Genomic DNA, 27,457 nt, shown 5'->3' with positions numbered 1-27,457 from the left:
CCCTTGGTTGGTGCTATTGGAGCCCTCTGTACCCTTAAGGAACCTTTCAGAGGAAGATCTGAAAGTTTCAGAACTTTCTGTCAACTTTTGGGAAAATGCTCCATGAGAAGACCAGCATCAATGATGAGAGTCAAGCCGGCGATTTAGAACCAGTACTCGGCCTGACAGAGCAGCTTTGCCATGCTGAAAACTCCAGAGACCCTCGCTGTCAGCACTGAAGACAAAGATCTCCAGGGTTCACCGAGCATGGAGAAGTGCAGGCAGAGGCCTAAAATCAACAAGACCGAGATTGAGGCTCTGAGGGATATAGGATCCGGTGTTGCCATGGTGGTTTACAAACTGCTTTCCCCAGAGCAGATCCTAACTGATGTATTTTACCAGATTACCTATGCAGACAGCAGAACCAAGTTCCATCCCATGGAAATGGAGAGCTGGGAATGGGGGGGTGACTGGCCCTAAGAAGATAGTTACGTCTCCTGCCCTCCCAGTAGGGTGTCTACTGGGAAATGATCTTGAAGCTTCTGATTGGTCTGGGGTGTCCATGTGCAGATGCTGGATCTCCCTGAGTGGGTATGTGCTGTGACTAGGTCACAGACTGCACATCAGGGAAGTGCTGGACATTTGGACCCTTGAAAAATGGGCCAAGTCTCCAGAAACCAGTGAGTGAAAAGGGCACAGGGGCTATTGAGCAAGTCCAGACAGCTCAGGAGGAATCCTACCCTGAGGGGGAGGATCTAGCCTCTGAGGGAGGGACTCCATCCCTGCAAGATCTGTCCAACTTGGCAGAGTTGCAAGGAGCCAGTGGACCCACCAGAGAAGAGCTGTTCAAGGAGAAAAGGATTGTCCCACTCTTGAGAGCCTGAGGCAGACTGTCTCCAAGCAAGAGCAATGGTGGTGTCAGTGGATTCCATGGGGTCTACTGGGAGGATGGAATTCTCTATACTGAGGCAAGGGGCCCCAAATCAGGGGCAACCAGGAGAGTGGTGGTCCCCCAGAAGTATAGAGAGCTTCTCCTCACCTTGAGCCATAACATCCCCTTGGCAGGATATCTGAGTCTGATGAAGACCTGGAATAGGCTTATCAACCATTTCTATTGGCCCAACATATCTGTCAAAGTAAAGGAGTTCTGTAGCTCCGGTGCCACCTATCAGGCTAGTAGAGAGACAGGGGGAAAGACAAAGGATCCCTTGATGCTACTGCCAGTGGTTGGGATTCACTTTGAGCTGGATGGGATTCACGTTGTTGGCCCCCTAGACCCACCAACTGTCTCAGAGAACCAATATATCTTGATGGTAGAGGACCATGCCACCAGACATCCAGAGGCAATACCACTCAGAACAATCACTGCTCCCACAGTGGCCAGATCACCACTTGGTATCTTCACCAGAGTGTGTTTTTCAAAGGAGGTGGTCTCAGATGGGGGGCTAACTTTATTTCCACCTATCTGGAGGTGATGTGGGATGAATGTGGTGTCAACTACAAGTTCACAACCCCATATCATCCGTAGACCAATGGTCTGGTGGATAGAAAGTTTCAACAAGACCCTGAAGGGCATGATCATTGGCTTGTCTGACAAGTTCAGGAGGAGATGGGATGTTCTCCTCCCATGCCTGCTGTTTGCTTACAGGGAGTTTCCACAGAAAGAGGTTGGTTTTAGCCCTGTTGATTTACTGTTTAGGCACCCTGGAAGAGGGCCATTGTGTTTGGTGAGAGAAACTTGGGAAAAGCCTCTCGAGCAACCCAAAGAGAATGTGCGGGATGAGGTTCTGTGAATTCTGAACCCGTGGGTTCCAATTTGTGTATGGCAGCCATTTTGTGGTTGCCCTCCCATAGGCCGATGACTGTGGCTGAACTAGTCTTTTAAGGACATGTACACCTTAGCTCGAGTTCATGCTGACTCCTGTTTGACCTGAGTGAACTGACCCTGTTGCCTGAAGCTGACCTTGTTAGGCCAGTTCCTTGCCCAGTAGCTGATCAAGATTGAGGATCAAAGCACAGGACATTGTAGAGTTTGGTATGCACACACACACCCCTTATCCTGCTTCTTATCTGTTTTCTGTTTCTTCTTTTATGGTCTATTTACGATATGGGTTGTGGTCCTTCTTATTATGGGTTTGTCCGGCTTGTCTAAAGAAGAATGTTGGGTTTGTTCAATGATTGATTATGGGCTTGCAAAATCAAGGACTGCTCCTTACTTTTATGCTGAGTTTTGTAACCCTGAGCATATATAAGGCCTCTGTTCTCTGTACTCTGCAGACTACCTCATTCAGTTGCTACGGCTTCTGTGTGACGTGGCCTCACTTATTAAATTTAATAAAGATGTCTTTTCATATTTTCAGCTTCTGTGCCAAGTTCTTTTTTCTATTAGTAAGTATTCCCTGAGAATGAAGACTATAGTTCTTCAAATGGCGCGGCCAACTTGGGCCTCATCAGAGAAGTGACTATCTGTGGGAGTGATCTTGTCAGAGGACTGAAATCTACTGAGGAGGACAGAACAGGATTCTACTAAGGAGGTACACTGTGCACAGGGATTCTGGAGATTCTTTGTTTCAGCAGCCCAGTATATTTCTGATCTTCCTGATTTTGATCCTCCACATGATGTCACTCCTGACTGAGAACCTTTTTTGGTGTGAGTATTCTAAAAAAGACCATTAGGTCATGTAGAACTTGACAGTTAAAATTTGGATAACCTTTTGATTAGTAAGAATAGGAAGTACAAGTGGGTCGCTACAACGACTTTGTTTGGTTTCTTGGTTTTGATTTGGTTATTGCAATTACCAAAGCCGAGGGGTTGGTTTCTTGGTTTTGATTTGGTTATTGCAATTACCAAAGCCGAGGGGCTCGTATATTTGCGAGTATATCGTTTTTGATAACCCCTTGAAGTTTGAAGCTAGATTAGTGAGCTATAAGATGCCTGGTCTTAGCAAATTTAGGACTGTAACTTTGGAATTTTGGAATTTGTGTTGGCCAACTTTGGATTTGTATAGGTTTGTATATGCGAATTGCAATTTGTGTAGACAGGTAATGAGGAGAATTTTCTCTATTTGGTTTAGTTGAACGGTGCACGTACGAAAAGTACCTTAAACACTATATTGATTATAATATTGTATATTTTGCAATATTTTTGCCATGCCTGTTCTCTAAGCTCACATGGAAAAATGTGTTGCTTTTTCTTGGCGGTACCATAGTGTGATGTGAAATTATTTAGCCGGCTCTCCTAGAAGGAATACTTAAATAGGTTTAAGTATACAAACATATTTCTTCCTTGGTGATTTTGTATCCCCAGGGAATTAAAATATGACATAATACAAAACAAGGATCCTTTGTTCTGCTCAATGTTATGAATGAAGATATGCAGAGCGATTTTTGGTGTTCTGCTAGCCAAAGCTAGTGAATGGAGTGTATTTTCGTTTCTTGGACATACATCAGTCTGTTGGGCTGTTTTTGCAGTCTTTTGGAACACAATTGAGAAGCGTTTCTTGTAAATATGACTTACAACTAGTATTTACAAATGGTTTGGTTTAAGTACAGTCTGTAGGCTGTCCTTTGTTTTTGTTCTGAGTATTGGTTTGTGGGTTAAATGTGTGTTTAAATGTCTAAGTGGTTTTCCCATTAGTGCAATTTCTGTAAATGAATAGCGATGGCGCTATTCACGAAATAAATGTCTAAAGCGCGGCGTATTGTGTGTCCTGAGTGTTTGACCCCCTTTCTGTTTATGTCTGAAATGAGCTCAATGTCTGTTCGTGGTTTTTCTTGATGTTTTCAGTCTATTAAGCAAAATGTCTAAATGTTTAAAAACATAAAATTAAAATTCACATTCACTAGGAATGAAAAAAGCCTCAAAAACGAAAATGTTGTGTTATTTAGAAAAATAAACTTACAGCATTTTCCTTAGATACATTGCATTAGATATTAACAGGCAAACACAACATCTGAATACATTGGACCTTGCTGTATTGCACACGCATTTTGAAACTTGAAATGTCTTAGTTTTAGTTTTAAATAGACAGCCACCGTGCTTATGTTACAAACATTGAGAGACAAGCTAAATAAACAGGAATATTTATTCAGCCAGGACTTTGCCCTTAGTTGCATGGGTGAATCTTTGCATTTCAGAATGTTGTTTTAAAAAGGTTCCAAAACTAAGGTTCATTATTTTGTATTATAGGAAGACGTTTCAATTAAGGGTTTTCCTCTCTTTAAGCATTTTTGTAAGCATATTCTTGGGTCTGTTGCTAAATAAAAGTTGTCCTTTTAGAAAGAAAAAATGTGGCGCCAAATTTTGTCATGTTTTAAGTTAGGCTTTTGTGCTTAGGTTTATAAATGAATGCGTCTAAAATGATAGGCAAGGGATGCAGCTTGCTTTTATATGTGGTATTATCAAAAATGATTGGGTTTATTAAAAATAATTATTAATTATGAAAAATAATTATTAAACATAAGTGCTACAAAATTCGTATTTTACTATTCATGAAGCTTAATGCTCATACTGTGACCTCCTAGCATTATAATTTAATTTGAGTTGTGTTGCACTGCATAATGAGTACATTAGCATATGACATCTCACTTAGCGCAGGCGTAAAAACTCATTTTTCTAAGGATTTACATGAGATATGTCTAATGTCTAATATCTGTAATGTGTAAAGAATATTCTGAGGATGATTAATATGTAACATACTTATAGGATATTTATTTTTTAAGTACCCCAAATATCCAAGTCGAATTTGGGTATTTTTGCCATTTAAAATAGCTTTAAAGTGCCTTAGGCTTCAGTAAAAGCATACATTTAGGTATAATAAAAATGTTCAGGTTGTTCCCATTTGGGGTTTGCTTTAAATGGCTCAGTGAGCCAATGTGTTTGGTGCAGAGCATACATTTAAGGTTGATGAAATGAGTACCATTGCAACAAGCATTTGTTCTAAAACTGGTATGTGTGTTATTAGGTTCACAGTAAATGTTGTTTAATAAATTTGAGAATAGAGACCATTTTTTTTTAGCCCTTAAAAAGGAGAAATTATTTTTCAAAATAGAGTGAATTGTTGCAGGAATTAGGAAGGCCTTTTGTCTTTGGCAACTCCACAGTGAGCAGAAGCTGTGGGCTAGGAGAGCTGCAGAGGCTTCTCAAGTCGCGCTGAGGTGTTATCTTTAGTTTCCCTGTAAACAATGGAAGGAGGCTGTCATGTTGACATTTGTGACCTTTTAAATTAGGGCCTTGTCCCTGTGAAGTGCAGAATGACCTTGCTAAACAGGCCTCTAAAGGGAGGGTTTCTGGTTTCTCCATAAGAACATCAATAAAATTAAAGAACTTAATTCCAAAGGGAAAAAAAAAAGGTTTCTTTGAAAGTCCCAACATCATGTTAAATGCTCTGCAGAACTGATACATTTGTATTTCTGCTCTAAAAAAATAATGTCTGCTAGTTGCTTTTATTTGACAGAAAATGGAGAACTGCATTAAGTCTTAGACAGAAAATAAGACAAAGCTTTTTATTGAAATTTTGAAGGCTACATGCCTAAGGGAGAACGATTTGCCAATTAAGAATTATTTTTTACAGTGGAGATTGTGGCACAAGGCTAACATGGAGTGTCAGTGAAAGAATTTTACTTTTGGAAAGTTAAAATGGCTTAATGTTGCAAGCTGACTGACAAGATGGTAACAGTTTAGTTATGGACATTTATTTTTGTGTCTGTAATGTGTATCATGTTTTGTCTTCTAATTACAAGTTATAAAGGATATTTGTTTGTTATGAGAAATGTCTCTTTTGTATGTTGTGTATTTTTTCTTTCTGCTTCTGCTCACAGATCATTCATGGATTGTTCTGGGTGATTTTAAGGCTGACAAGACACGTGAGTTTGGTTGGTTGAAAAGAGATGTGTTTTTGCGTAATTTCTTTGAAAAGAAATGTTTGTGCATTTTACATATTCTTGCATTTTATCCTTCTATGAATTATTCCTGCTGGTCCTGTGTGTCAGAAGTGACACACAGTAAGTTGCATTTGACAGCCAAATCTCCACTACCTGGTCATCTGCTGTCAAAAAGGAGGGTGAGGATTTTAAACCTGACAAATTAAGCAGACCCGAACATTGTTAGTACATGACCTGGTGTTGTGCGTCACCGCTCATTTATATATGCTATTCTTTTGTCTATGCTTTTTGTGCTTGATATACAGCAAGTATATCTGATGGCTTGACATGTGCGTTTTGTGCATTTTTTATTTTTTTGCATGGTTTCTGTTTTATGTTGCTGCTTCTGATACTATTACAAGTTTACCTATGTTGTGAAGGGATATACATGATGATGTGTATCCTGCACAACAGTTGGGTAGATTTTCTCTGACACTAAATTTCACAGATAGACAACACTTCATCAGTGTATGTCAAATTTGGCCATAATGGTATTTGAAGAAAAGTAAAATAAAATAAATATACAGGATTAAAGTGTGTCACTTGCTGTTAGTCATGCTACTGCCCCCCCTTCCCTTAAGGAACAGGCAGCCCTAAATTTATGTCTCCTGATTGGACGTAAGGATACATTATAGATTTGTGACGCTTGTACATGGTGACCTAATTTCTATATTACATTAGTCAGTTTTGTTCTGCTTCCAAAGTAGTATATGGTTTTGTACCATAAAGGAAACAAGGTTTCATTTTTTTTTTCCTGAAGAAGGAACTGGAACATTTAGCTGAGATTACCGTATATCGTGTAGCGGCCAGCGGTAGAGCTAACATTTGTGAACTATTCTGATTTTGTGGATCACCCCCCACTTTTGGTGTTGTGTCACATGCTTGACTATCACCCAAGTAATTTCTTGATCTTCCTATAGATTTTTCTTTTGTTGCTTCTCCCCTGATTGATGTCACATCGTGCCTAGTAATTGGGGATTTTAGCTGTGACCTAGTCCCATTTCTCTTTTCCATATTCCTTTCACCAGTTAGCCTTCTTTCATTTTTTTTATTATTGTATTAGGTTCACACTTCCGGATTGCAGTAATGTACTAGGAACCCCATATTATGTATAATTCTCTTTTGTATGACCAGATTGTTTTTTAAGAATTTTCTCTAGGCCTACTTCGATATTTTTCAGTCTGACCATCATGGTAGTGAAGGACTGGTTAACTGACTCAATGCTATTATAAGACAAGTTTCCACATTTGATCATTAGCTTGTGTGTTGCATAGTGCACCTGATGCACAGTTATTAAAAGGGAGGTATCTACATTTCCCTGATAATCTGTATTATGCGATTTTTCTTTTGAGATGTTCTAGATATGGAATTTAGGAATACCAAGACTTAATCATGTCGCTATCTGCCCTTAGATGGTGGAGGATATGGTCTCACACGGAAACCCAATTGAAGAGCCTAGAGGCACTGTTTTGCCTACTGCCTTTGTCTTTGTATTGCCTTTGAGAAATGACAGTGTATTCTAGACCAGAATTGTCCCATGGCGTATGGCCACTCCTTTGAAGATTGCAGGCCACCTGCTTGCAGTCCCCTTGTTATACAATGAACTGTTTAAAGCATCGCACTTGCTCCATCAGATGGCATTGGACATCACAGAACCAGAATTTCAGTGCAAAAGAGCGAAAGAGAAGGATTCCTGTTGTTTTGAGGCTTCAGTTTTCCACCTGTCATGTGCTGGTAACCTCTGACAGTGTGCAGTTCCTTGAACCCCTTGGCCTGAGTTTTGGCCACACAACCCCTTTTCCTTTTCTCCAACGGAAGTGCAGTGCACCGGAGGATCCAAGATTGGAAAAAGGCACTACATAATGGTTCCATGAAAGAGCAGCCTGAGCGTTCTCTGACACTGAGTAATGAGTGTTGGAGCCTGAGAATGTAGACCCGGATCTGCATAAGATGATCTGTGCCCTTGATCAATGAAGAGCACACTATCTGTAGTGCCTGCCGCAGAGGAGAGATATTGGTGCACTGCCTTGAGACATTGAGACTTTCAAGTGAGCTGTGAGTGTTTGCCAGTAGGGCACTCCAACCGATACTGAAAAACACTATTTTTCATGGGAGGCCTGAATCAAGAGGCCCATGCAACAATGGGAGAAGATTTGATGGACGATAGAAGCCTGCCAGAGAGGCTTTTGAACGCACTCTGAGCATAGTTGGTTTCACAAGTGGTTTCCGTGTGATTGCATTAAATGGGTTTTAGGAGACTGATTCTTATTGTTTTACTGGCATTGTTTTAAAGTAGTATTCTGTTTAGTAAAAGCAGAATAAAATCCATTCTTTGTCGAAGAGTATCCCCTTTTCACCTCAGAGCATTGATGAGGATCACCACTGTATCACCTGAACATATAATAAGTTACTGAAATGCATAGGAGCCATAAAAATGTTACTAGATAATTTTAGGATTTGCTTTCTGCTTAGGGTTGTGAAAAATTATAATTTTGTTTGTAATAGTGGTCATTACTTTCTCCTGTTGTCTATATGTTCTTAATAACGTGTTTTCTAGTGGTTTTAAGCATGACGTCTTTTGTGGGTTGGATTGTTTTTGCTACCCAATTGACATCTGTACCCACCTCCCAACCTATGTCTCTTCCTACTGCTACTTCTTTGCATTCTTTCCATACTTTACCTGAACATGAACTGGTTAGGAGGTTAGAATTTACTAATAATTCCTTTGTACAGCTTCTGCATCAACACCAGTTAGTAGTGAACACCACTAATTGTTGGGTGTGTGGTCTTATGCCACATACTACAGATAGAGGTATTCCCTATTTGGTTCTGCCATTTAGTTACAATGGGTCTGTATGGGCATATCAGACGATGTTTATTTATGCCAACGAAGTCTATCCCTTGCGTTCCATGAAAGATAACTCGAGTAATAATGCCTTAGTGAAGGGAATAACGGATAATATTGATATCGATTCAGATACAGACTGAGTGATTGCCTATGTAAGGGCAAAAGGAGGGTCTGAAGTTCTGTGAATTCTGAACCCGTGGGTTTCAATTTGTGTATGGCAGCCATTTTGTGGTTGCCCTCACATAGGCCGATGACTGTGGCTGAACTAGTCTTTTAAGGACATGTACACCTTAGCTCGAGTTCATGCTGACTCCTGTTTGACCTGAGTGAACTGACCCTGTTGCCTGAAGCTGACCTTGTTAGGCCAGTTCCTTGCCCAGTAGCTGATCAAGATTGAGGATCAAAGCACAGGACATTGTAGAGTTTGGTATGCACACACACACACCCCTTATCCTGTTTCTTATCTGTTTTCTGTTTCTTCTTTTATGGTCTATTTACGATATGGGTTGTGGTCCTTCTTATTATGGGTTTGTCCGGCTTGTCTAAAGAAGAATGTTGGGTTTGTTCAATGATTGATTATGAGCTTGCAAAAGCAAGGACTGCCCCTTACTTTTATGCTGAGTTTTGTAACCCTGAGCATATATAAGGCCTTTGTTCTCTGTACTCTGCAGACTACCTCATTCAGTTGCTACGGCTTCTGTGTGACGTGGCCTCACTTATTAAATTTAATAAAGATGTCTTTTAATATTTTCAGCTTCTGTGCCAAGTTCTTTTTTCTATTAGTAAGTATTCCCTGAGAATGAAGACTACAGTTCTTCAGGGAGTATATGTTAGGCCTGTGGTCTCGCATGGCAGAGTACATGAGCAGAGCAAACAGCAACCTGGAGGCCACCCAAGAGCTCATGAAGCTCTGGTATCACCAGAAGGCTGCTATTCCTAATTATCAACCAGGACATTTGGTGTGGGTTTTGGAGCCTATGGCCCCTAGGACCCTCCAATACAAATGGACTGGCCCTAGTCAATTTTGGTGACAAGGGATGGAGTCACCTACTTGGTGGACTATGGAACTCCCAGGAATCCCACAGGGTCCAGCATGTTAACAGACTGAAACCCCACCAAGACAGGGCAAAAATGACCATGCAGATGGTCACTGATGAAAAAGCAGCGAAGGAGAGTGAGCCTTTGCCAGACCCCCTCTCCACCAATGTACAAGATGGGTCAGTGAAGGGAGTTGTACTCTCTCCCAAGTTGACAGACCAGCAGCAAACATACTGCAGAAAAGTGTTAATGCAGTTTGTTAGGCTGTTTTCCTTGACCCCTGGGATCATTACTTGGTGTGTCCATTATGTTGACATTAGTGACAGCCTACCAGTCAAAAACAAGCTGTACAGGTTGGCTGACCAGTTCAGAGCTAGCATTATGGCTGATGTAGCCAAGTTGCTGGATTTGGGGATAATTGAGACATCTGACATTCCATGGGCCAGTCCAGTGGACTGGTACCTAAACCTAACCCCTAAGGGGGGAGAAATAATGAAGGTTTTATGTGGACTACAGATGTTTGAATGCAGTCATCAAGACTGACACTCACCCCATACCTAGAGCTGATGAGCTTATTGATAGATTGTGGGCTGCATACTACCTGAGTACATTTGATCTGACCTTAGGTCAATGGGAGTTTGCCATAAATCCAGGAGCAAAGGAGAGTTCAGCATTTTCCACTCCAGATGGCCACTTCAGTTTAAGGTGATGCCTTTTGGTTTGAAGAATGTCCCTGACACTTTCCAAAGGTTGGTGAACAGAGTCCTGTCCGGGTTGGAAACAGTGGGCCCGATTCACAAAGCCAATCTGAGACAAAAGCCTAACTTTACGACTTTTGGTATTCACAGCGGTCATTTATGAGTGCTGTTTGGCTGGAATCTTTGGCTCAAGCCGTACTTTCAGGCTCGGGACAGAATCTCCGGCTTGGGCCGGATGAAGTGTAATCAATGGGCTGGAACACAATTTTTACAAAAAGGAACATAGGGAGGTGAGATAAATTGCAGAGGAAGTCATGTAAATCAGATTGAGCAGGGAAAAGGGCAGTCAGACACTGCATTAGATCACAGAAAAGTTTGCTCCTTTGCATCATGGTACATGCAGTCCACAATTTGTGCTCCCCTCAGTGTTGGCTGTAGTGTTACACCACACTCAGTGTTGACTGTAGTATTACACCAAACTATAGGAGATTTGTTTGGAACTATGGGACCATTGAGGCTCCCTGACAGAACTCACCTCTAAAAAACAGCCCGAAAATGTAATTTGGACCCTGGAGTGTCAGAAGGTCTATGACTCTGTGCAGCGCCTCTGTGGAATGCACACCCTCTTAAGATTCGAACTGAACCCAGCCACTCGAAGTTTCGTAAGCTTCTTAAAACCTTTCTCTTTCCTCAGGATTCCTAATTCGGCATTCCCCTCACAGTATTCTCTGCTCTATTAGCGGTGGGACGCTCCCGGGTAACCACGCGCTTTACAAATTTGCTTCTATTCTATTCTATTCTACATTCTGAAAGGCGGTATGTGTTCAGGACCAGTGTTACTGGGCACCTGACTACACAAAGGAATTTGAGGTGCCAACAGATGCTTTAGAACAAGGGATTAGGGCAGTATTGGCAGACGTGAACGAGGAGGACCAGGATCAGCTAGTCATATTTATTAGCAGGCAACTACTCCCCAGAAAGCAACGGTGGAGTGCCATTGAGAGGGAAGCCTTTACTGTGGTCTGGTCTCTGAAGAAGCTGAGACCATTCCTGTGTGTTTCTCACTTTTGTGTTCAAACTGAACACAGACCTCTCAGATGGCTCATGCAGATGAGGGGACAAATCCTCAACTGTTAAGGTGGTCCATTTCACAGTGGAACACAGACCTGGAACTGCCCATGCCAATGCAGATGGACTTTCCAGGGTTTAACACTTAGCTGACGAGGACTACCAGGGTTTAGGTTAGTTACCCATCACCTTTCATCAGGGGTGTAGAAAAGTAATTTTTGTTGCCTTTATCACCCATTTATTGCCCAATACTGGTAGTTACTGACTCTGGATGTGCCCAAAGCTCTGCTAACCAGGCCCAAGGCCAGTGCTCTGTTTAAAAGGTCTGCGGTAATAGGTGTCATTACAATTGGTAAAGACAACCTACCTGTAAGTTCCTACTATATGTAGGACATGTCGGTTTATAGACCCAAGTGGACTTAATTCATGTACACCTGCACTGATGTGGTGTCTGGTGTCATTTTAAAGCCAGTCCTATCTTTCAGACTGGTTTTAAAATTAGACAGTGCCCAAAATCGACTTTGGGCTCAAAAATACTTCAAAGTCTAAAACTACCATTTTTTTTACATATGTCCCTCCTAAGTTCTCCCCTAAGTGCCCCAAGGGCATGGGGCCTTAATATTTAATAGCAGCAGGGATATTATAAATGATGTGTTATATGCCCTTTTAAGGGAAAAACAGCCAAAGTCATTCCCCCATTGTAGTGCTGCTTCCTCCAAAGGCGAACATGGGAAGGTTTTTATTAAACTTTAATAAAGTCTAACGTAAAAAAAAGTAGCAGGTATATTATAAAAGATGTTTTATATGTCCTGGTAAGGGAAAAACAGCCAAAGTAATTTCCCCCCATTGTAGTGCTGCTTCCTCCATATCCTAACACGGGAAGGTTTCATTAAACTTTAATGAAGTCTAACTTTTGGCAGGAGTAAGCTAGCGACATAATTTAAAGAATCAAAATATTAGTTACAATAAATCCAACAACTTGCAATGGTTGAATTTATTATAACTCTTGCAGGAAAGAGGGTTTAAAACGTACTTTCCTGAAGTTATGTAAAACATCCGTGTAGCAGCATCTTCCTATTGGACAGCCTTTGACAGTCCGAGTGTGAGAAGTTGGCCTGGTATATGCTGTCCACTAGTTATAGTGGGCACCTTGTACCAGTCCAAACAGCCCCTTAGAGGTGATAGGTTAAAGACAACCTTATTTGAAAGCTATCCTAGTGGTAGCTATGGAGAGCAGCCTTCAGGCTAAGTCTTGAAGGCATGTGAAGCAGCTTGTTTTACCAGTCTATAATCTCTTGAATGGCTAAATGAAAGGACAACCACACCGGGTATATATATATATATATATATATATATATATATATATATATATATATATATATATATATATATAATGTATCAAATATATGCATTTATTCTAATTACACTCTGCTAGTTTCTTTATGAGGCTATAGGTAAAAGAACATACGTTACACTTAATATCACACAGTAAATTAGCACAGTATACGTTTAGCCCTAGGAGTGTACCAAACCATATATTAAGAAAGTGGCATAAGAACCACGACTTGACTAGACACAAGGTCTAGAGCCTGTAGAATCGTTGGGGCCACCCAAGGTAGTGACACAGGGGACCCACGAAAGACGCGTGCAGCGTGAGAACACAGCCGCGAATCACCGTTAGCTTCTATGGGGAAAGTCGCTTTTGGAAATTTAAAGATTAAGGATACTTAGGAGAGGACTTTGAGCAAACCCCTTTAGACTTAGGGGGTTCTAGGGCCAACACCCAAGGGAGCACCAGAGTACTCAAGTTGCCTCACCTAGGGAAGCCGGGTGCATAGGTGTCTTTTAGTGTCGGGAATCGTAGTTGATTTCAATGGCGATCTGCTGCAAAGTGCTGCTGCCATCGAAGTAGAAAGTGTCCGGTGTGATCCAAGCATGGATCGAAGATGAGAAGAACCTGAAAGCAGAGGGGACAGAGTCTGGGTCACTTGCCAGTGACCAGGGGCACGATGGACGAATGCCCATGGATGTTGGGTGATTTCAGGTTGACGAGGTGAAGTTTGACTCTGCAGCCACGAGGACCAGGAGGCATCAATGACAACCAGGAGCTGAGTTCAAGCTGTCCCACAAAGGATATCGAGTGCTGCAGTGTCAGTGACCAGATGTGACCCAACAAGCCTTGGCAACAGCAACCCATTCAGAGAGTGAAGAAATGCTTTGGTGCATACCAGCAAGGTCTGAGGGACTCACCAAGTGGTGGAGTGTCAGGGCACATCTCGAGCAACTAGAAAAAACCACAGAAAGTCAAAGTTGCCTTCTCAGGGGCTCACCAGTCAATGGACCAGGGATCGCAAAGGTATCTCAAGTGAAAACACAAAGGGACGGATCACGGAACACTCGTGGAGTTTAGGCCAGCAGTCTTTGGCGGAAAAGGTGCTCTGGGTCTGGACTACAAGTAACCCAATGCACAGCCTCAAGGAACGTCGAGAAGCTAATGCACTTGCAAATGTGCATGGTGTCCAGGGGTTCCGGTTCCATGGTACTCACAAGGGATGTGAGTCCCAGCTTTGCTGGAGACTCAGGTTGACCTCAGAGAAGTCTGGAAATCTAACTCCTGGGCTGCAATTACTTCGGAGTCCGGCGGAAGCTTCAGAGATGCAGACCAGTCAGAGGCGTCTTTGGTGCCTGCCAAGCAAGGGAGTAACTCCTTTACTCCAAGGTATATTCTTCAGTCATCTAGTCGTGTAGATCATCAAAGTTCTAGGATATCTGTAGCAGAGTTTTGTCCAGGTGTATTCTAAAGTCCTGTAGCCAGGGGTTCCTTTCGTATACCCAAGGAAGGGGTCGGACATACTCTGGGGACCCACCTATGAGAGGGTTTGGAAAGAGGGGTGGATATGCCCATTTCCTTTATCCAGTTTCACTCCAGATCAGGGGCTGTAGCCCCTGCAACTGGTTTGAACTGGGCTATGCACAGGGACACCAAATGTGCCCCCAGTTCAGACTTCAAAGCACTCTTGGAGTGGACCCATCCAGCCCCAATACACTAAAGTCTGTCTGGGAGGTGGTTACACCTCCCTCTGACAGTAGAACTATTGTCCAGGCCTCCCCTGCCGGAGTTTAGTCCAACATCAGGAGGCCAGACTCGTGTCTGTGGCTGCAGCATCCCTTTTGTGATGCCAGGCCTCTTTTAAACTGGTACCAGGTATACTAGTGTGTACATGTCTCTTCCTCTAGAAGGGTGGAATTCTACCCCTGCCACCAGGACTGGTGGGGGGGGGGTAGGATTCCAAAGTGTTTGACACCAAACACGACATGTTTCTGTGCAGCCATTCCAAAGTTAGCATTTGCAGCGAGGTTATAATGCACTAAAGAGTATATGGCCTGGCTGCATCACAGAACAGCCCCAGAGAATAGGTTCCGAAGGCTGCAGAGGGGCCCTGCTCATGCATGGGCACCCTCTCACACAAAACTCAGCACCTCAAGATTGATACGGCCTGCCATGAGGGTGACTGATAGGTTTATATGGGACGTGATTTAAGGTAGATATAGGTAACCTATATCTAAGTAAGGGGTGCATGCACCACCTTACCTAGGCTGCAGTAGCAGTCCTGAGGTGTCATTTTACAAGGCTTCCCAGGGGTGGCATAATACATGCTACAGCCCCTGGTAGGCCTCTGGGGTACCTATGCCCTAGGTACCTAAAGTATACTAGGGACTCATAAGGGTACCCCAGTAACCAACCTGGAGTGTACCTAAAGTACTTGGAATCAATTTAGAGAGGAAGCAGCTAGGCTGGGGTCCTGGATAGCAGGGTCCCAGACAGGCTAAAGTCGAAAAACAGTGAAACATCAGCAAAACGTGGGGTAACCATAAGAGCAGATCTTACTCTCCTACACTGAGCCAAGCTGCTTCCTGATTAGGTGTGAAGAGGTCAGGGACTGAAACAATGCAGCCATCTAGCGGGAGGAGATCTGCTGCCCGCAGATGCCAGGACAGGAAGGGGGCTGGGAGATAAACTGGTCTTCAAAGAGAGAAGCCCAGATAGCACAGGAACCTGGAATACCCCAATTGCTTGGCCCCCAACCCCCCAGAACGAGTCCCTCTTATTAGATTAGGAAAGGGGCTGGAAGAGGAGGGTAGGGAAACATCAGCCACGCATATGGGTTGGGTTAGCCAGACCTGAACTCCAAGGATAGATTTTCTCCATTTTTATTTTGTTGCGATGTGCATTCTGGGACAGAAATATGCCCCAATTCTCTGGAAGTATTCAGAACTGAGGGTGGCAACTTGAACCCCATTGGTTTGAAGTGCTCCTTTCTTGCCATGGAATAAATATGGGAGAGCGGCAATGCACCTCAGATCCCTGCCTGAAAACATCTGGAGAAGAAGGACTGCCCTGCTGGACCCTTGGATTGCACAAGAGAGGGCTACACTCAAAAGGACTACCTCTGCTGCACTCTAAAGTTTTCACAACAAGAGGCCATTTCCTGTCTTAAAAGATAAAGGAGTTGACTCCCTGATAAGCAACAGGTAGAAAAGTGCTGGTAGAAGCTACCTGCAACATCCACAATAAGGACAACTCCAGTTGACCAGCTTTACTTAGGTTTTTCTTGGATTGACTATTTGCATTGTGGGACTTGGAGTCTCAGATCCCAGGAGGTAACCCAGAACTTCTGAGCCCTTGGCTGGTTACGTTGGATCGTTCTCAACCGTTGAGAAACCTTCCAGAGGAAGATCTGAAAGTTTGGGATCTTTTGTCAATCTTTGGGAAAAATGCTCCATGAGAAGGCGCATTGACAACGAGAGTCAAGCCAGTGACATCAACCGCGACTCGACCTGACTGCGCAGGTTTGCCACGCTGAAAGCTCCAGAGCTCCTCACCGTTGATGACAAAGACAAAGCTCACCAAGGTATCATGATGCAGCAGGTTGGTATCGTTGAATGAAAATCTGGATCTGAGGACCCAATTGCTTGACGTCAAGAGAAAAAGCTAAAAAAAAGTGACAGTCAGAAGGTAAAAATCATAGCCGACCCAGGCTCCATCGCGGTCAGCCTGAATCTTTCACTTTGCCCCGATCCAGCATGAACAGTTTGCTGTGTGTGGCGCTTGTCACTTTTAGGTGCTAAAAAGCACATTTTCTTTATTTAAATTTTAAAAATCCTTCTATAGCCTGTTCCCTACATTGGCTTTTTGTCATTTTGGTGTCATTATAAAGATAAGAATATTCTCTATATTACTAAAGTGGTGTTTGATTCTTATTTAATTTTGCCTTTTACCTTGGTGATATTAAATGATTTACCAATGTATCCCCCCAGTTAAGCCTGACTGCCCATCAGCCAAGCTACCAAGGGTTGAGCAAGGATTAATTTATTGAGACTTGACTAGGACTTATTTGTAATTGTGGTGTCATTACTAGTTGTAGGCACCTACCTGCACTTACTAATATACCACCATCCAACATTACTTGAAAGCTACCTTCACCTTTCTGTTTGTTTCTCTAGCTCTCATTTTGCTTTTGTCTATCTCTCTTCTCTCTCATCTCCCTTTGTCTGATAATCTCTGTCCCCTCTGCATCTCTTACCCGTTTCCTCACTACCCCTTCCTGTTTACTCCTGCACCTACAAATGTTCTCCTTGGTTTCTCTTTTATTTATTCTCCTTTCCTTTTCTTTGCCTTTCTTTCTCGCCCTCACTCTCTCATTCTTTGTTTTTCTTCTTCTTTATCAAGTCTCTTAGAACCTAGCACTACTTCTGTTTTGCCTTTAGTTTCCCTCGTAATATGACCATTCAATTCCTAGCCTCTCAGCTGTCATGGTTAAATAATGCTGGTAATATGCAGTTTTCTGTGCAGTCTGTCAGACCAATCTGTTTCTAAGTACTCCAAGGATCCATTCTCAAACCAATTTGTGCATGCAAATTGAATTTGCAATTGGCTTGATTTACATGTACAAGGTATTCACAAACAGTGACCTTACAACTGTTAATCCTTTTTCATATGTGTAATATTTTTCTATAAATGTGCAATATTATGAATGAGTAAATCAAATGATGGTGTAGAAAATTGACGTTTGAGGGTGATGATTTTTTAATGTTTACTAACTTTTTTCCAACCTATACCCACTCTAGAAACGATCTAAGCATTACTCATATAAGGTGCCAGGGAGAATTCTGTTTCAAAGATGGGAACAGGCCTGGAACACCTCCAAAGATAGGGTGACATATGAAAACTGGTCTTTCCATTAAATAAATAATTTCCCTATGGACAAACACACTACTGAAAAAAAGGAGAAAACAAAGTTAATAATTATTTTAAAAAGGCATTGTGTCTGTGCTTTTTATTTTAACATGCTATTTCTCTTATTTCCTTGGTCAATGATTGAATATGAGCAGGACATTGGTGGCGCTTTTAAAATTATCTCCTGCTTAGAGGAAAAGATAGCAAAAGACACACAATTGATGGACGGAATGCGGAACAAATCAAAACATTCACCCCCACTCAAGAGATCTGGGTTAAATCCATCATTCTTTTGTTCACCATGCCACCCCTGTTTAGACCTAGCCATATGCAAATCAGTCTTGACCCATTGCCTCATGGGAACAGTCCAGCCCGAACTGCCGAGCCAGGTCCTCCCTGGACCGGAAACAAGCATCCCAGGACCGGTTTACTGGGGTGAATGCTTGACACTGTTCTGCATTCTGTCCATCAATTCTTTTTTTTGCATTTGCACCCCGAGTGGGACTGGTATGCCCAGACGTGGGTCCTGGGCTCTCCATCCACTGGAGTCAAGCTATCCTGGCTGATGAGGGCTGAAAGCCCAAAACTGGTCCTAGGATGCTTGTGTCCAGTCCAGTGAGGACCTTGCCTGGCAGTTCGGGCTGGACTGTTACCACTGGGGCAGGGTCAAGACTGATTTGCATATGGCTGGGTCCAAACTGGAATGGCATGGTGAGCACAAAAACGATGGATTTAGGCCCAGATCTCTGTACTGGGGTGAATGCATGACATTGTTCTGCATTCTGTCCATCAATTCTTCTTTTTGTAGATGAAAAGATAATCAGGAGCATTAGAGAGGAGTAATTCTTACTTTTTTGGTGTTTATCGTATGCTTTAAAAGGTTTCCACTGCCCCCTCCCTCTTGACCAACTGTGAACTGTCTTGTGTTGGCGTCTTTGCCCTCATGCTTGGGAGGTACACGCTTTTGCACTGTGGGGAGGTAGACATTCATTGACTTTGACTGTGGCGCTAATCGCTTTCTTATTCATGTATTGTGATGCGCCTATACCATCCTATGTGAAAGGTACGCCTAGTGACTTTGCACACCAACTCTGTCTTCACTACCAGACACATCATACATCATCAGCATATTATCTGCTTCCTTATAATAGAAACTGAGGAGCGACATCCTGGATTTTAATCTGACTTTATGTCAAACAATGTGTTTCATTTGATGCCAGTATGTAATGTTTTTCTGACCAGTCCACCTGCGCGTTTTCCATCCTTCAAGTAAGGCACCCGCCGGCGTGTATGTTTATTTGACCTTCCCCTTTGAAATTAGCTTTAAACATTAGCTTTTGACTCTAGGGTCCTTTGGAGGTATAGACCACGCTATGGTTTTTGCTCCTTTAACTACAGTACAGTCTCTAACTCACGTTAGGCGTATTTAGGCTTTTTTCCCTCTCGTTGACCACGCATCCAGCGTGAGACGGCGGGCGTGCGCGCAGCGTCCCTTGAGGATTGCTTTTTAAACTGCGCTGTCTGCTCCTAAAGCCGCTTTCTACTTTCCGGATTTACGGCCCCTTCCCCCAGGACAACAGATGAATTGATCCCGCAAGTATCTCATCTTTCTCTGTGATACACCCCGGATTGTTACTCTACCCGTACCTAACTCCCTGTGCTCGGGTGGAGTGGTTGGCTAATCGTGGGTCTCCTTTCCTAGGATTACGGCATGATTTATTGTGTTTAGGCGGCTCTTTGAAATGAAGTCGCAATGAGGAAGGTGACTTATTGAGCCCATCCCTCGTGAGTTGATTTTCACCTTTGGTTTCCATCTCGGCCACTGTGCACTCCCGGTTGTTTTGATTTGTTTCTAATCGCTGCCTTGCATTTCTGTTTATTACAATCCCCGCTGCAGGCATTGATGTACTTTTTCTCCCGCGAATTATTTGAATTGATTTCCTTTCTCCAGGACCCGTGTGTGATTACATGACTCACTGTATTTTAATTTTAATTTTCTCTTTCCACCACCAGGTATTCTAGCTTTGTGGATCCTGTGTGGCCATTTTTTTTAGTCTGATTTTTCTTTTTGAATGTTTCCGGCTCTAGGAAGTCTGCAGCCCCTCCCCTTCCCCTGTCCTGAGGAAGACCCTCCTTTAAGGTCCTAACATTACCTATCTTGTTGTGGGGTTGAAATGTCGACCACTGGTCCACCTGCCAGCCTCTACCCTGAGCGTGATTTATACTGCAATCCTAGAAGCATGGCATAATGTGATTTATGTACATTAATTGTTTATGTGCCTGGCTCTGTTTGGAAGCCAGGTTTAGAAACTGTTGCGATTAAGGTTGCCTGACCTTCACTATACCACTTCCCGAATCCTGCACTAATCTCCTCTCACAGACACCTCCCTTCCCTCACCCTATTGGGGCACTTTTCATTTTATGATGATAACATGAATTGTGTGTATAATATATTTTACTTGGGCGCATTGTGATTAAATTACAATGCACCCTTAAATTGATCTCATTTGTTTTCTATTTCTCACACTTAGTTTTGTCTGTTGTGTATTAACAGTGTTCTGTGACCCCTTCCCTTTGTACTTAAAAGGAATTGCAGTTTGTTTAAATGCATATAATTTTCTCAATAAACTGGGCTTCAGAGTAGCGTGCTACTCGCCGAAAAAGCACTTCAATACCCCATCAGGGATACCAAGCGCTATATAAATGCAAACCTTTTTCCCTCTTCCATCCCTCCACTATCCTTCTCAATCCAAATAACTGACTAACATATCCACCACTCAAATTACTTTTATATTTCACTATACTAATTTACCACTTCCCCTTTATGGGTTCCGGAGTAGAGTCCTACTCACTGAAAAAGCACTTTGACACCTCGTCAGGGGTAGTAAGCACTATATAAATACAATTACATTACAATACAATACCAGCTGACTAGGTGAGTTGGGAGGGGGAGGGCTGGGCCACTTCCACGCCCACTGCCCAGAAAACAGGTGAGCTTGGGTCTGGATGTTGAGTTGAATGGCTTGTCAAAAGAGAAACAATTGTGTTGCAGTGAGCCCGCTAGACGCCAGTACCTGGTACCACTTAATCTGCTGCACCAATGATAGTCATCCCTGTAGAAACTGTTTCGTACAATACACGTTACGTTTTGAAGATAATGCAAAGGTGAACGGGACCAGGCATCAATTGCCTTTTCTAGCCACAAGAGGGAGACAGAGTTCAGCTGATCGGCGGGGGAGCACTCCGACCTACTAGGTCCCAAGTCAGTGAAAGCACCTCAGACTCTGTGAGAAGCACGCATTACTCATGATAGAAGCCACAGGATATGAGCAAGAACTGGAAAGTAATTAACTATTAATTCTTTCTCTGACTGTTATGGCCATCTCTCTCCTGCCACCGCCTCTGAAGGCTAAGATGCTGGAAGGAGCAGGTGGCCCGGACAGGAAAGAGTGCCAGCAGGCTGTGGCCGCAAGAGAAACTCCCACGTCACAGAGCTGAGGGGGACTCTGCTGCCACCACACACACACCCTGCTCTGGAGGGCTAAGACAAGCGGCTCGCGGCTGTAAAATGGTGCAAGCTCGCCCTTCGCGTTGAGGCCGACCAATTAGGGAGCAAAGGCACGCCATGGCTGGTAAGTCCCAAAGTTCCTCTTTGGTTCAGCTCTGTTTTTTTCCATGCTGTTGAATTGAGTGCACATCCGTCCATCGGTGTGCATTATTGCAGGCAGTGCTTTAAATGGGCTGGTACTGAACGGTACTGAGTACCGCCACTTTTTTATTTTAAGAGGGGGAGTACTTGCCCTTCTCATGAGAGACATAATACTTCTAATTGGAGAGGGGGTGTTGGGCTCCGGGTACCTTCACTTTTATTCTGAAAAGACGGGTCTGCTCTACGATCGTGCAGTGTCCTTTTAACGGGTCTACTATGTTTTTAATGGGACAGTACTCGGACGTATCTGTAGAATTACCATCGGAGATGCAAGTAATAGAACAACAGTACCGGAACTTCTCTGTAGATCTTCTGTCTGCTATATATCTAATGAGATAGTACTGGGACTTCTCTGCATATCCGCCGACTGCTATTTTCTTTTGTAGATCTGTCGTGCTCTAGACTCAGTGCGACAGTACTGGAACTTCTCTGTAGATCTACCGACTGCTATTTATTTAGTGAGACAGTACTGAAACAACTCTGTGCATCTGCCATCTGCTATACATTTAATGCGACAGTACTGTGACGTCTCTGTAGATCTGGCGTTTGCTATACATTTAATGGGACAGAGCTGGGACTTCTCTCTACATCTACCATCTGCTGTACATTTATTGGGACAGTGCTGAGACTTCTCTCTAGATCTACCGACTGCTGTGCCTTTAATGAGACAGCATTGAAACAACTGTGTTGATCTACCGTATGATTTACATTTAATGAGTCAGTACTGGGACTTCTATGTAGGTATAGCGTCAGCTGTACATTAAAGGGACAGTACTGGCACTTTTCTGAAGATCTTCAGGCTGCTATAGAGTTAATTGGACAGTAATGGAACATCTCTATAGATTTGCTGTCTGCTAAGCATTTAATGGGACAGTACTGTAATTTTTCTGCAGATCTGCTATACATTTAACAAGACAGTATTCAGACTTTTCTGCATATCTGTCATCTGTTAGCTATTTAATGGGTCAGTACTGGGCCTTCTCCGTAGATCTAGTGTCTGCTGTACATTTAATGGGACAGTACAGCCATGTCTTCTTGGACTGCTATACATTTAATGGACAATACTGGAAAGTATCTCTAGATCTGCTGTCTGCTATATATTTAATGAGACAGTACTGGCACTTCCCCGTACATCTGCTGTTTGTGATATATATTTGATGAAACAGTAGTAGAATTTTTTTGCAGATCTACCTCCTTCTATGCATTTAATGGGACATTACTGAGACTTCTCTGTAGATCTACCGTCTGCTATGCGTTTAATGGGACAGTACTGAGACTGCTCTGTAGATCTACCGTCTGCTATACATTTAATGGGACATTAATGAGACTTCTCTGTAGATCTACCGCCTGCTATTCGTTTAATGGGACAGTACTAACACTCGTCTGTAGATATACTGTCTGCCATGCATATAATGGGACAGTGTTGGGACTTCTCTGTAGATCCACCGTATGCTATGCATTTAAAGGGACAGTAATATGATTTCTCTGCAGATCTACCGTCTGCTATGCATTTAATGTGACAGTACTGGAACTTCTCTGTAGATCTACTCTCTGCTATACATTTAATGGGACAGTGTTGGGACTTCTCTGTAGATCTTCCACCTGGTATACATTTAATGGGGCAGTACTGTCTGGAACTTCTCTGTAGATCTACCCTTAGGCGCACATTTAATGGGACAGTAAGTACTGATGCTCCTCTGAAGATGTCATTTGTTTTTTAAATGGGACCGGGCTGGCACTTCTTAACGGGGCTGTTTGATGGACCAGCACTGACACTTCTCAGAAGGTCTCCGTGCAGTTCATGTGGCAGGACTGGCACCGCTCAGCAAAGACGGGGGACTTTTAAATGACCTGCATCATCCTATGGAATAACAAGTTCATAGTAAACTTTCCAGAATTTGCCCTTAACCCCTTCGACGCTCATGACGAGCTGGGCTCGTCATGAGGTAGCCTCCTCGCACGCTCATGACGAGCCCAGCTCGTCACGTAAAGTGCGGTTTCGCAAAACCCAGCGTACGGGCGGAATTCCGCCCGCACGCATGCGGTTAAACACATTTGTGTATATTTGGAGAAGCGTGGCTCAATGGTTAGAACGGCAGACCCTGATGCAGAGGTCTGGCCCGGGACCAGGGTTCAATTCCCGCCTCGGCGGGTCTTGGGCTCAAAAATTCCACGGACCTGATAATTCTTGCCTCGGTGCCTATTCTAATCATGGGTCCCACTCTGCAACTCTGGGCAATAGCTTGCTTAATCTCCTCAACGGCCCCAACAGTGCTGGGATGCCTGGCTTCACCTTGAGGGTGCCCAGGAGTGGACATTTCACAGGGAAAAGCCAGGAAGGGTTCCACAGTGGTATGCGTTACAGCGCTAGGACACCCATGGGTATTAGTATGCTTTACAAGTACAAATTACAATTATATTTAACGCACAGATCAGGACTGCCGTAGGGTTAATTCGAGAGAACTGGTACTTCTGGGTAAAGATGAGGCAAGCAGTTCTCAGTGAGACTGCGATCTGCCAAATGTGACCCTACCAGGGTCGGATTGGGAGAGAAAATAGGCCCCGGGACCAAAATAAAAGTCGGCCCCATTAGTAAATCAGATAGCTATGCTATGTTGCCCTTGTTTACAAACTGGGACAGTTTTCAACTCCTAAAGACATCCATAGAATTATTTTGCAGGTTATGGAAAACTGCATGGATTTGATCTTGCTGATTGCAATGTTTGTGGTAATATCAGCGAAATAAGCAGTAGAAACTGGCTCAGCAGACCTTAAAACAGACCAACAAACAGCCAGAAAACTGGCCAAGACACTGACCTGTCCGACCAGTCCTCCTGGGAGTGCCAGATTGCTCTATGGGCCAGTCCGACCCTGTTGCTACTCAGCAGCGTAGATGTATGTTAGAGCCAGTACTTTGCCTTAGGGGTGCTGTGCGCTTAATTGGGCGGTATTGGCCCTTTTCAGCATTGCTGGTGTTATGCTTTTATAGTGTTGATGCTGCCACTTCTCAGTAAGGTTTCTGTAAGGTATCTTTAATACAGCAGCGCAGTGCATTCTCATCCTGGCTGTTACATGTCTATTAGTGTTGTACTGGCGCTTCTCAGTAGTGTAATCAAGTTTTTAATAGGGCACTACTGACACTTCTGAGCATAATGTTGGAGCTGTTTGTTTTTTTGCAGAGTTTTATATAGCGCGAACTAGACCCGAACCGAATCAGGTATCAGAGCGCTTTACATAGCACCAGTTACGTTACATGAGGACGGACACACATTCATTTTAGGCACGGGAAGATTAAGTGATTTGCCCAGAATCACAGGAGGTTTTCTGGCGTCGTTACCGAGACTCGAACCCAGATCCCCAGGTCCGAGGTCGAGCGCCCTAGCCGTTAGGCCAACTCCTCTCCCCAGGAGCTGTGGGACAGAAAGTACGGGCAGGACTTTCAGGGGTAGCTGGTAGCCTTTGAGAGTGGTGGGGCGAGCGAAGTGCCCCACTGCTTCCCAAAAAACAAAATAAAACAACCCCTCCCTCCAAAAGCCTAAATAAAAACAATTCAGCTGTGGTTTCTTCATGAGAGCGGGTGAGCGTCTCCCCCTCCCCCTGCTGCGAGCCACACTTAGGTTCCAATTATGATGTTGGGTGGAAAGCCTCCTCCTGGCAGTCAGAATCTCCTCGACTGTGTTGGTACAATATGCCCGACCGATTACTATGCTCTCTTTTGGAAGGTAAACCGCACGGTCACTCTGAATCTGTACTGACTGGCTCTCAAAGTATTCAAGTCAGTCGGTACCGCATCGTACACCCCTATGGCCAGCCTTTCCAACCTTGGGATTATGATGTTGGTTTCCAACAGCTTTTCCCTGTTGGCCATATGTGACACTAAAAGGCAGTCGTGAAGTGGCTTTGGAGACCCCTAGCAGGGCCCCCTTCATCCTGCGGCCTCCAGTTGGGGGGCTAAGGGGTACCTAAGGGACCCCCTGTCAAACCCTACAATGTGGTGCAGGCACAGTGGGATGCCTGCGACAGGGTGCAGGGTTTTACATACACTCCCCATAGGAGCCTGTGTTGTCAGGCAGAACACAAGCTCCCATAGGAAACAATAGGAATCCGACTGAATAGTCACATGATAATCAGGTGGGCGGAACCACCGACCTAGATTCGGTCGGTCCCAGTTCAGAGTTAGTGTCAGGCGGAAAGTTTCTGCTGACATTGTAATCGGCCCATAAATGTGATGAATAAAATAGCAATGAAATGATTTCGTTGTTTTATTTTTCACCGAGGCATGCCACAGCCGCCAGCGTGCACCTGAGCCGGGAGAAATGCGGGGCGTGTCCTCTGCTGCCGATTGGCAGCATAGAGGATTAGAGCAGTGGCTGACTGGACATTCCAAAGTGAGCATGTCAGTTTGGCAAGCTGGCTTACGACAGCCAGCCTGACATGCGCACTTTGGAGTTCTCCAACCCAGCTGTCTTAGACAGCAGGATGGAGAACAAGCACAGGTCCCCAGAAGGAGAGCAGTGTTTGAATTGGTTAGGGGAGTTCTTTGTGCATCTAACTAACTACAAAGTAAAACATAATCACTACACCTACATGCATTACAAATTTCTAATCTATAAAATAAAATAAAATGGTAACCACCCATGGACTGCGCAATCTCCTCTGTGTTCTTCTGCAGTCTGATGCACAAACAGCTCCCCTTAACCAATCCAGATGCTGCTCTCATGCTGTTAACCAACACGAGAGAAGAGCCAGGATTGGATGGAGCAGGTTTGCTGGGTGCTCTTTCTGGCCCTGAAGGTCTTTGCTTGTTCTCCACCCAGCTGTCTAAGACAGCTGGATTGGAGAGCTACAAAGTGCATATGTCAGGCTGGCCATCGTAATCCAGCCAGCCAAACTGAGAAGCTCACATTGGATCATCCAGTCAGCCACTGCTCTAGTTCTCTATGCTGCCGACCGGCAGCAGAGGATATGACTCACATTTCTCCTGCTTCAGGGGCAGACTGATGGCTGTGGCGCACTTCAGTGAAAAATACTATGCCAATGAAATAATTTCATTGACATTTTATTTTTCACATTTAGGGCAGCTCGCAGTGGGTTTGGTGGAAGGCGACGCTCCCCCACCCTCATGAAGAAACCATCACTGACTACATTTAGTGAACACCAGCTCTTCAAATGTCGTCCAAGCCAGTAGGGGCCGGCATTGCTCCTAGGTGTAGATGCGGGCGCGAGGGGTCATGGGGGTGTCACAGGGGTGTCACGGGGGTGAGGGGGTTGCGTGGGGTGTCGCAGGAAAAAGAAATAAAATGAAACTTACCTTTCCGTCGGGTCCCACGTCTTCTTTGCACCTGCTCTCCTGCCTCCGACAGGAACCAGAAGCAGGCAGCCAGGCTCCCTCCCCTAAGCCAATCACAACACTGTAATTGCAGTGTTGTGATTGATCGGGCCGGCACCCAGCCAGGGGTTCGTGGGGTGGCCATGTTCTCCATGCAGGCTGCAATGCAGCCTGCATAGAGGAGGGCAGAGTGTGCATGACTGGTTTGGGCGGCCTGAAAGGGCCGACCAAACAGTCTTTGTGCACTCAGGAGTGGGCAAACCACTCCTCCCCTGCCCTGCTCAAAGAGCAGAGCAACACCACCCACCCGCCTGCCCACAATTCCCAAAGTAAACATAAAATGGTAATAAGATAATAGCGAATGGAGAGGTGCACTGGCATAAGTCCAATAAAGAGTCCCATTTGTATAATAAGACACCACATGTTTATTCTTCTTTTACTTAGGTCCAAATAACAAAATCCAGCGAATGTGTTTAGAACTTCATCAGGGCTTAGAAGTGTAGCATATAATGTATGAAACCAGTACCGATAGTTCCATCGAATATCAGAAAGATAAATCGAAAAGCCAATTTGAACTGTGTCATCAGTCTCCACAGTCGTGTTCATAGTAGAAGGTAATGTGCAATCG

General features: G+C 43.9%; 1 protein-coding gene across 2 annotated transcripts in view; it reads left to right on the top strand.

The window, feature by feature from the left end:
- The first annotated feature begins 20,957 nt into the window (after positions 1-20,957).
- The window catches only part of LOC144754950 (synaptotagmin-15-like), a 724,047-nt gene continuing 717,547 nt past the window's right edge, over positions 20,958-27,457 (top strand). For both annotated transcript variants that reach the window (XM_078643310.1, XM_078643309.1), the window contains exon 1: positions 20,958-21,423. Coding sequence is in view for 1 of the 2 variants with exons in the window: in XM_078643309.1 (XP_078499435.1) it covers positions 21,417-21,423 (7 nt within the window). In the remaining variant the exon portion in view is untranslated. The remainder of the gene's footprint in view (positions 21,424-27,457) is intronic.

This window comes from Lissotriton helveticus, chromosome 5_1 (assembly GCF_964261635.1).
Source record: "Lissotriton helveticus chromosome 5_1, aLisHel1.1, whole genome shotgun sequence".
Taxonomy (NCBI): domain Eukaryota; kingdom Metazoa; phylum Chordata; class Amphibia; order Caudata; family Salamandridae; genus Lissotriton; species Lissotriton helveticus.
This window is presented reverse-complemented; position numbering and strand designations above follow the sequence as displayed.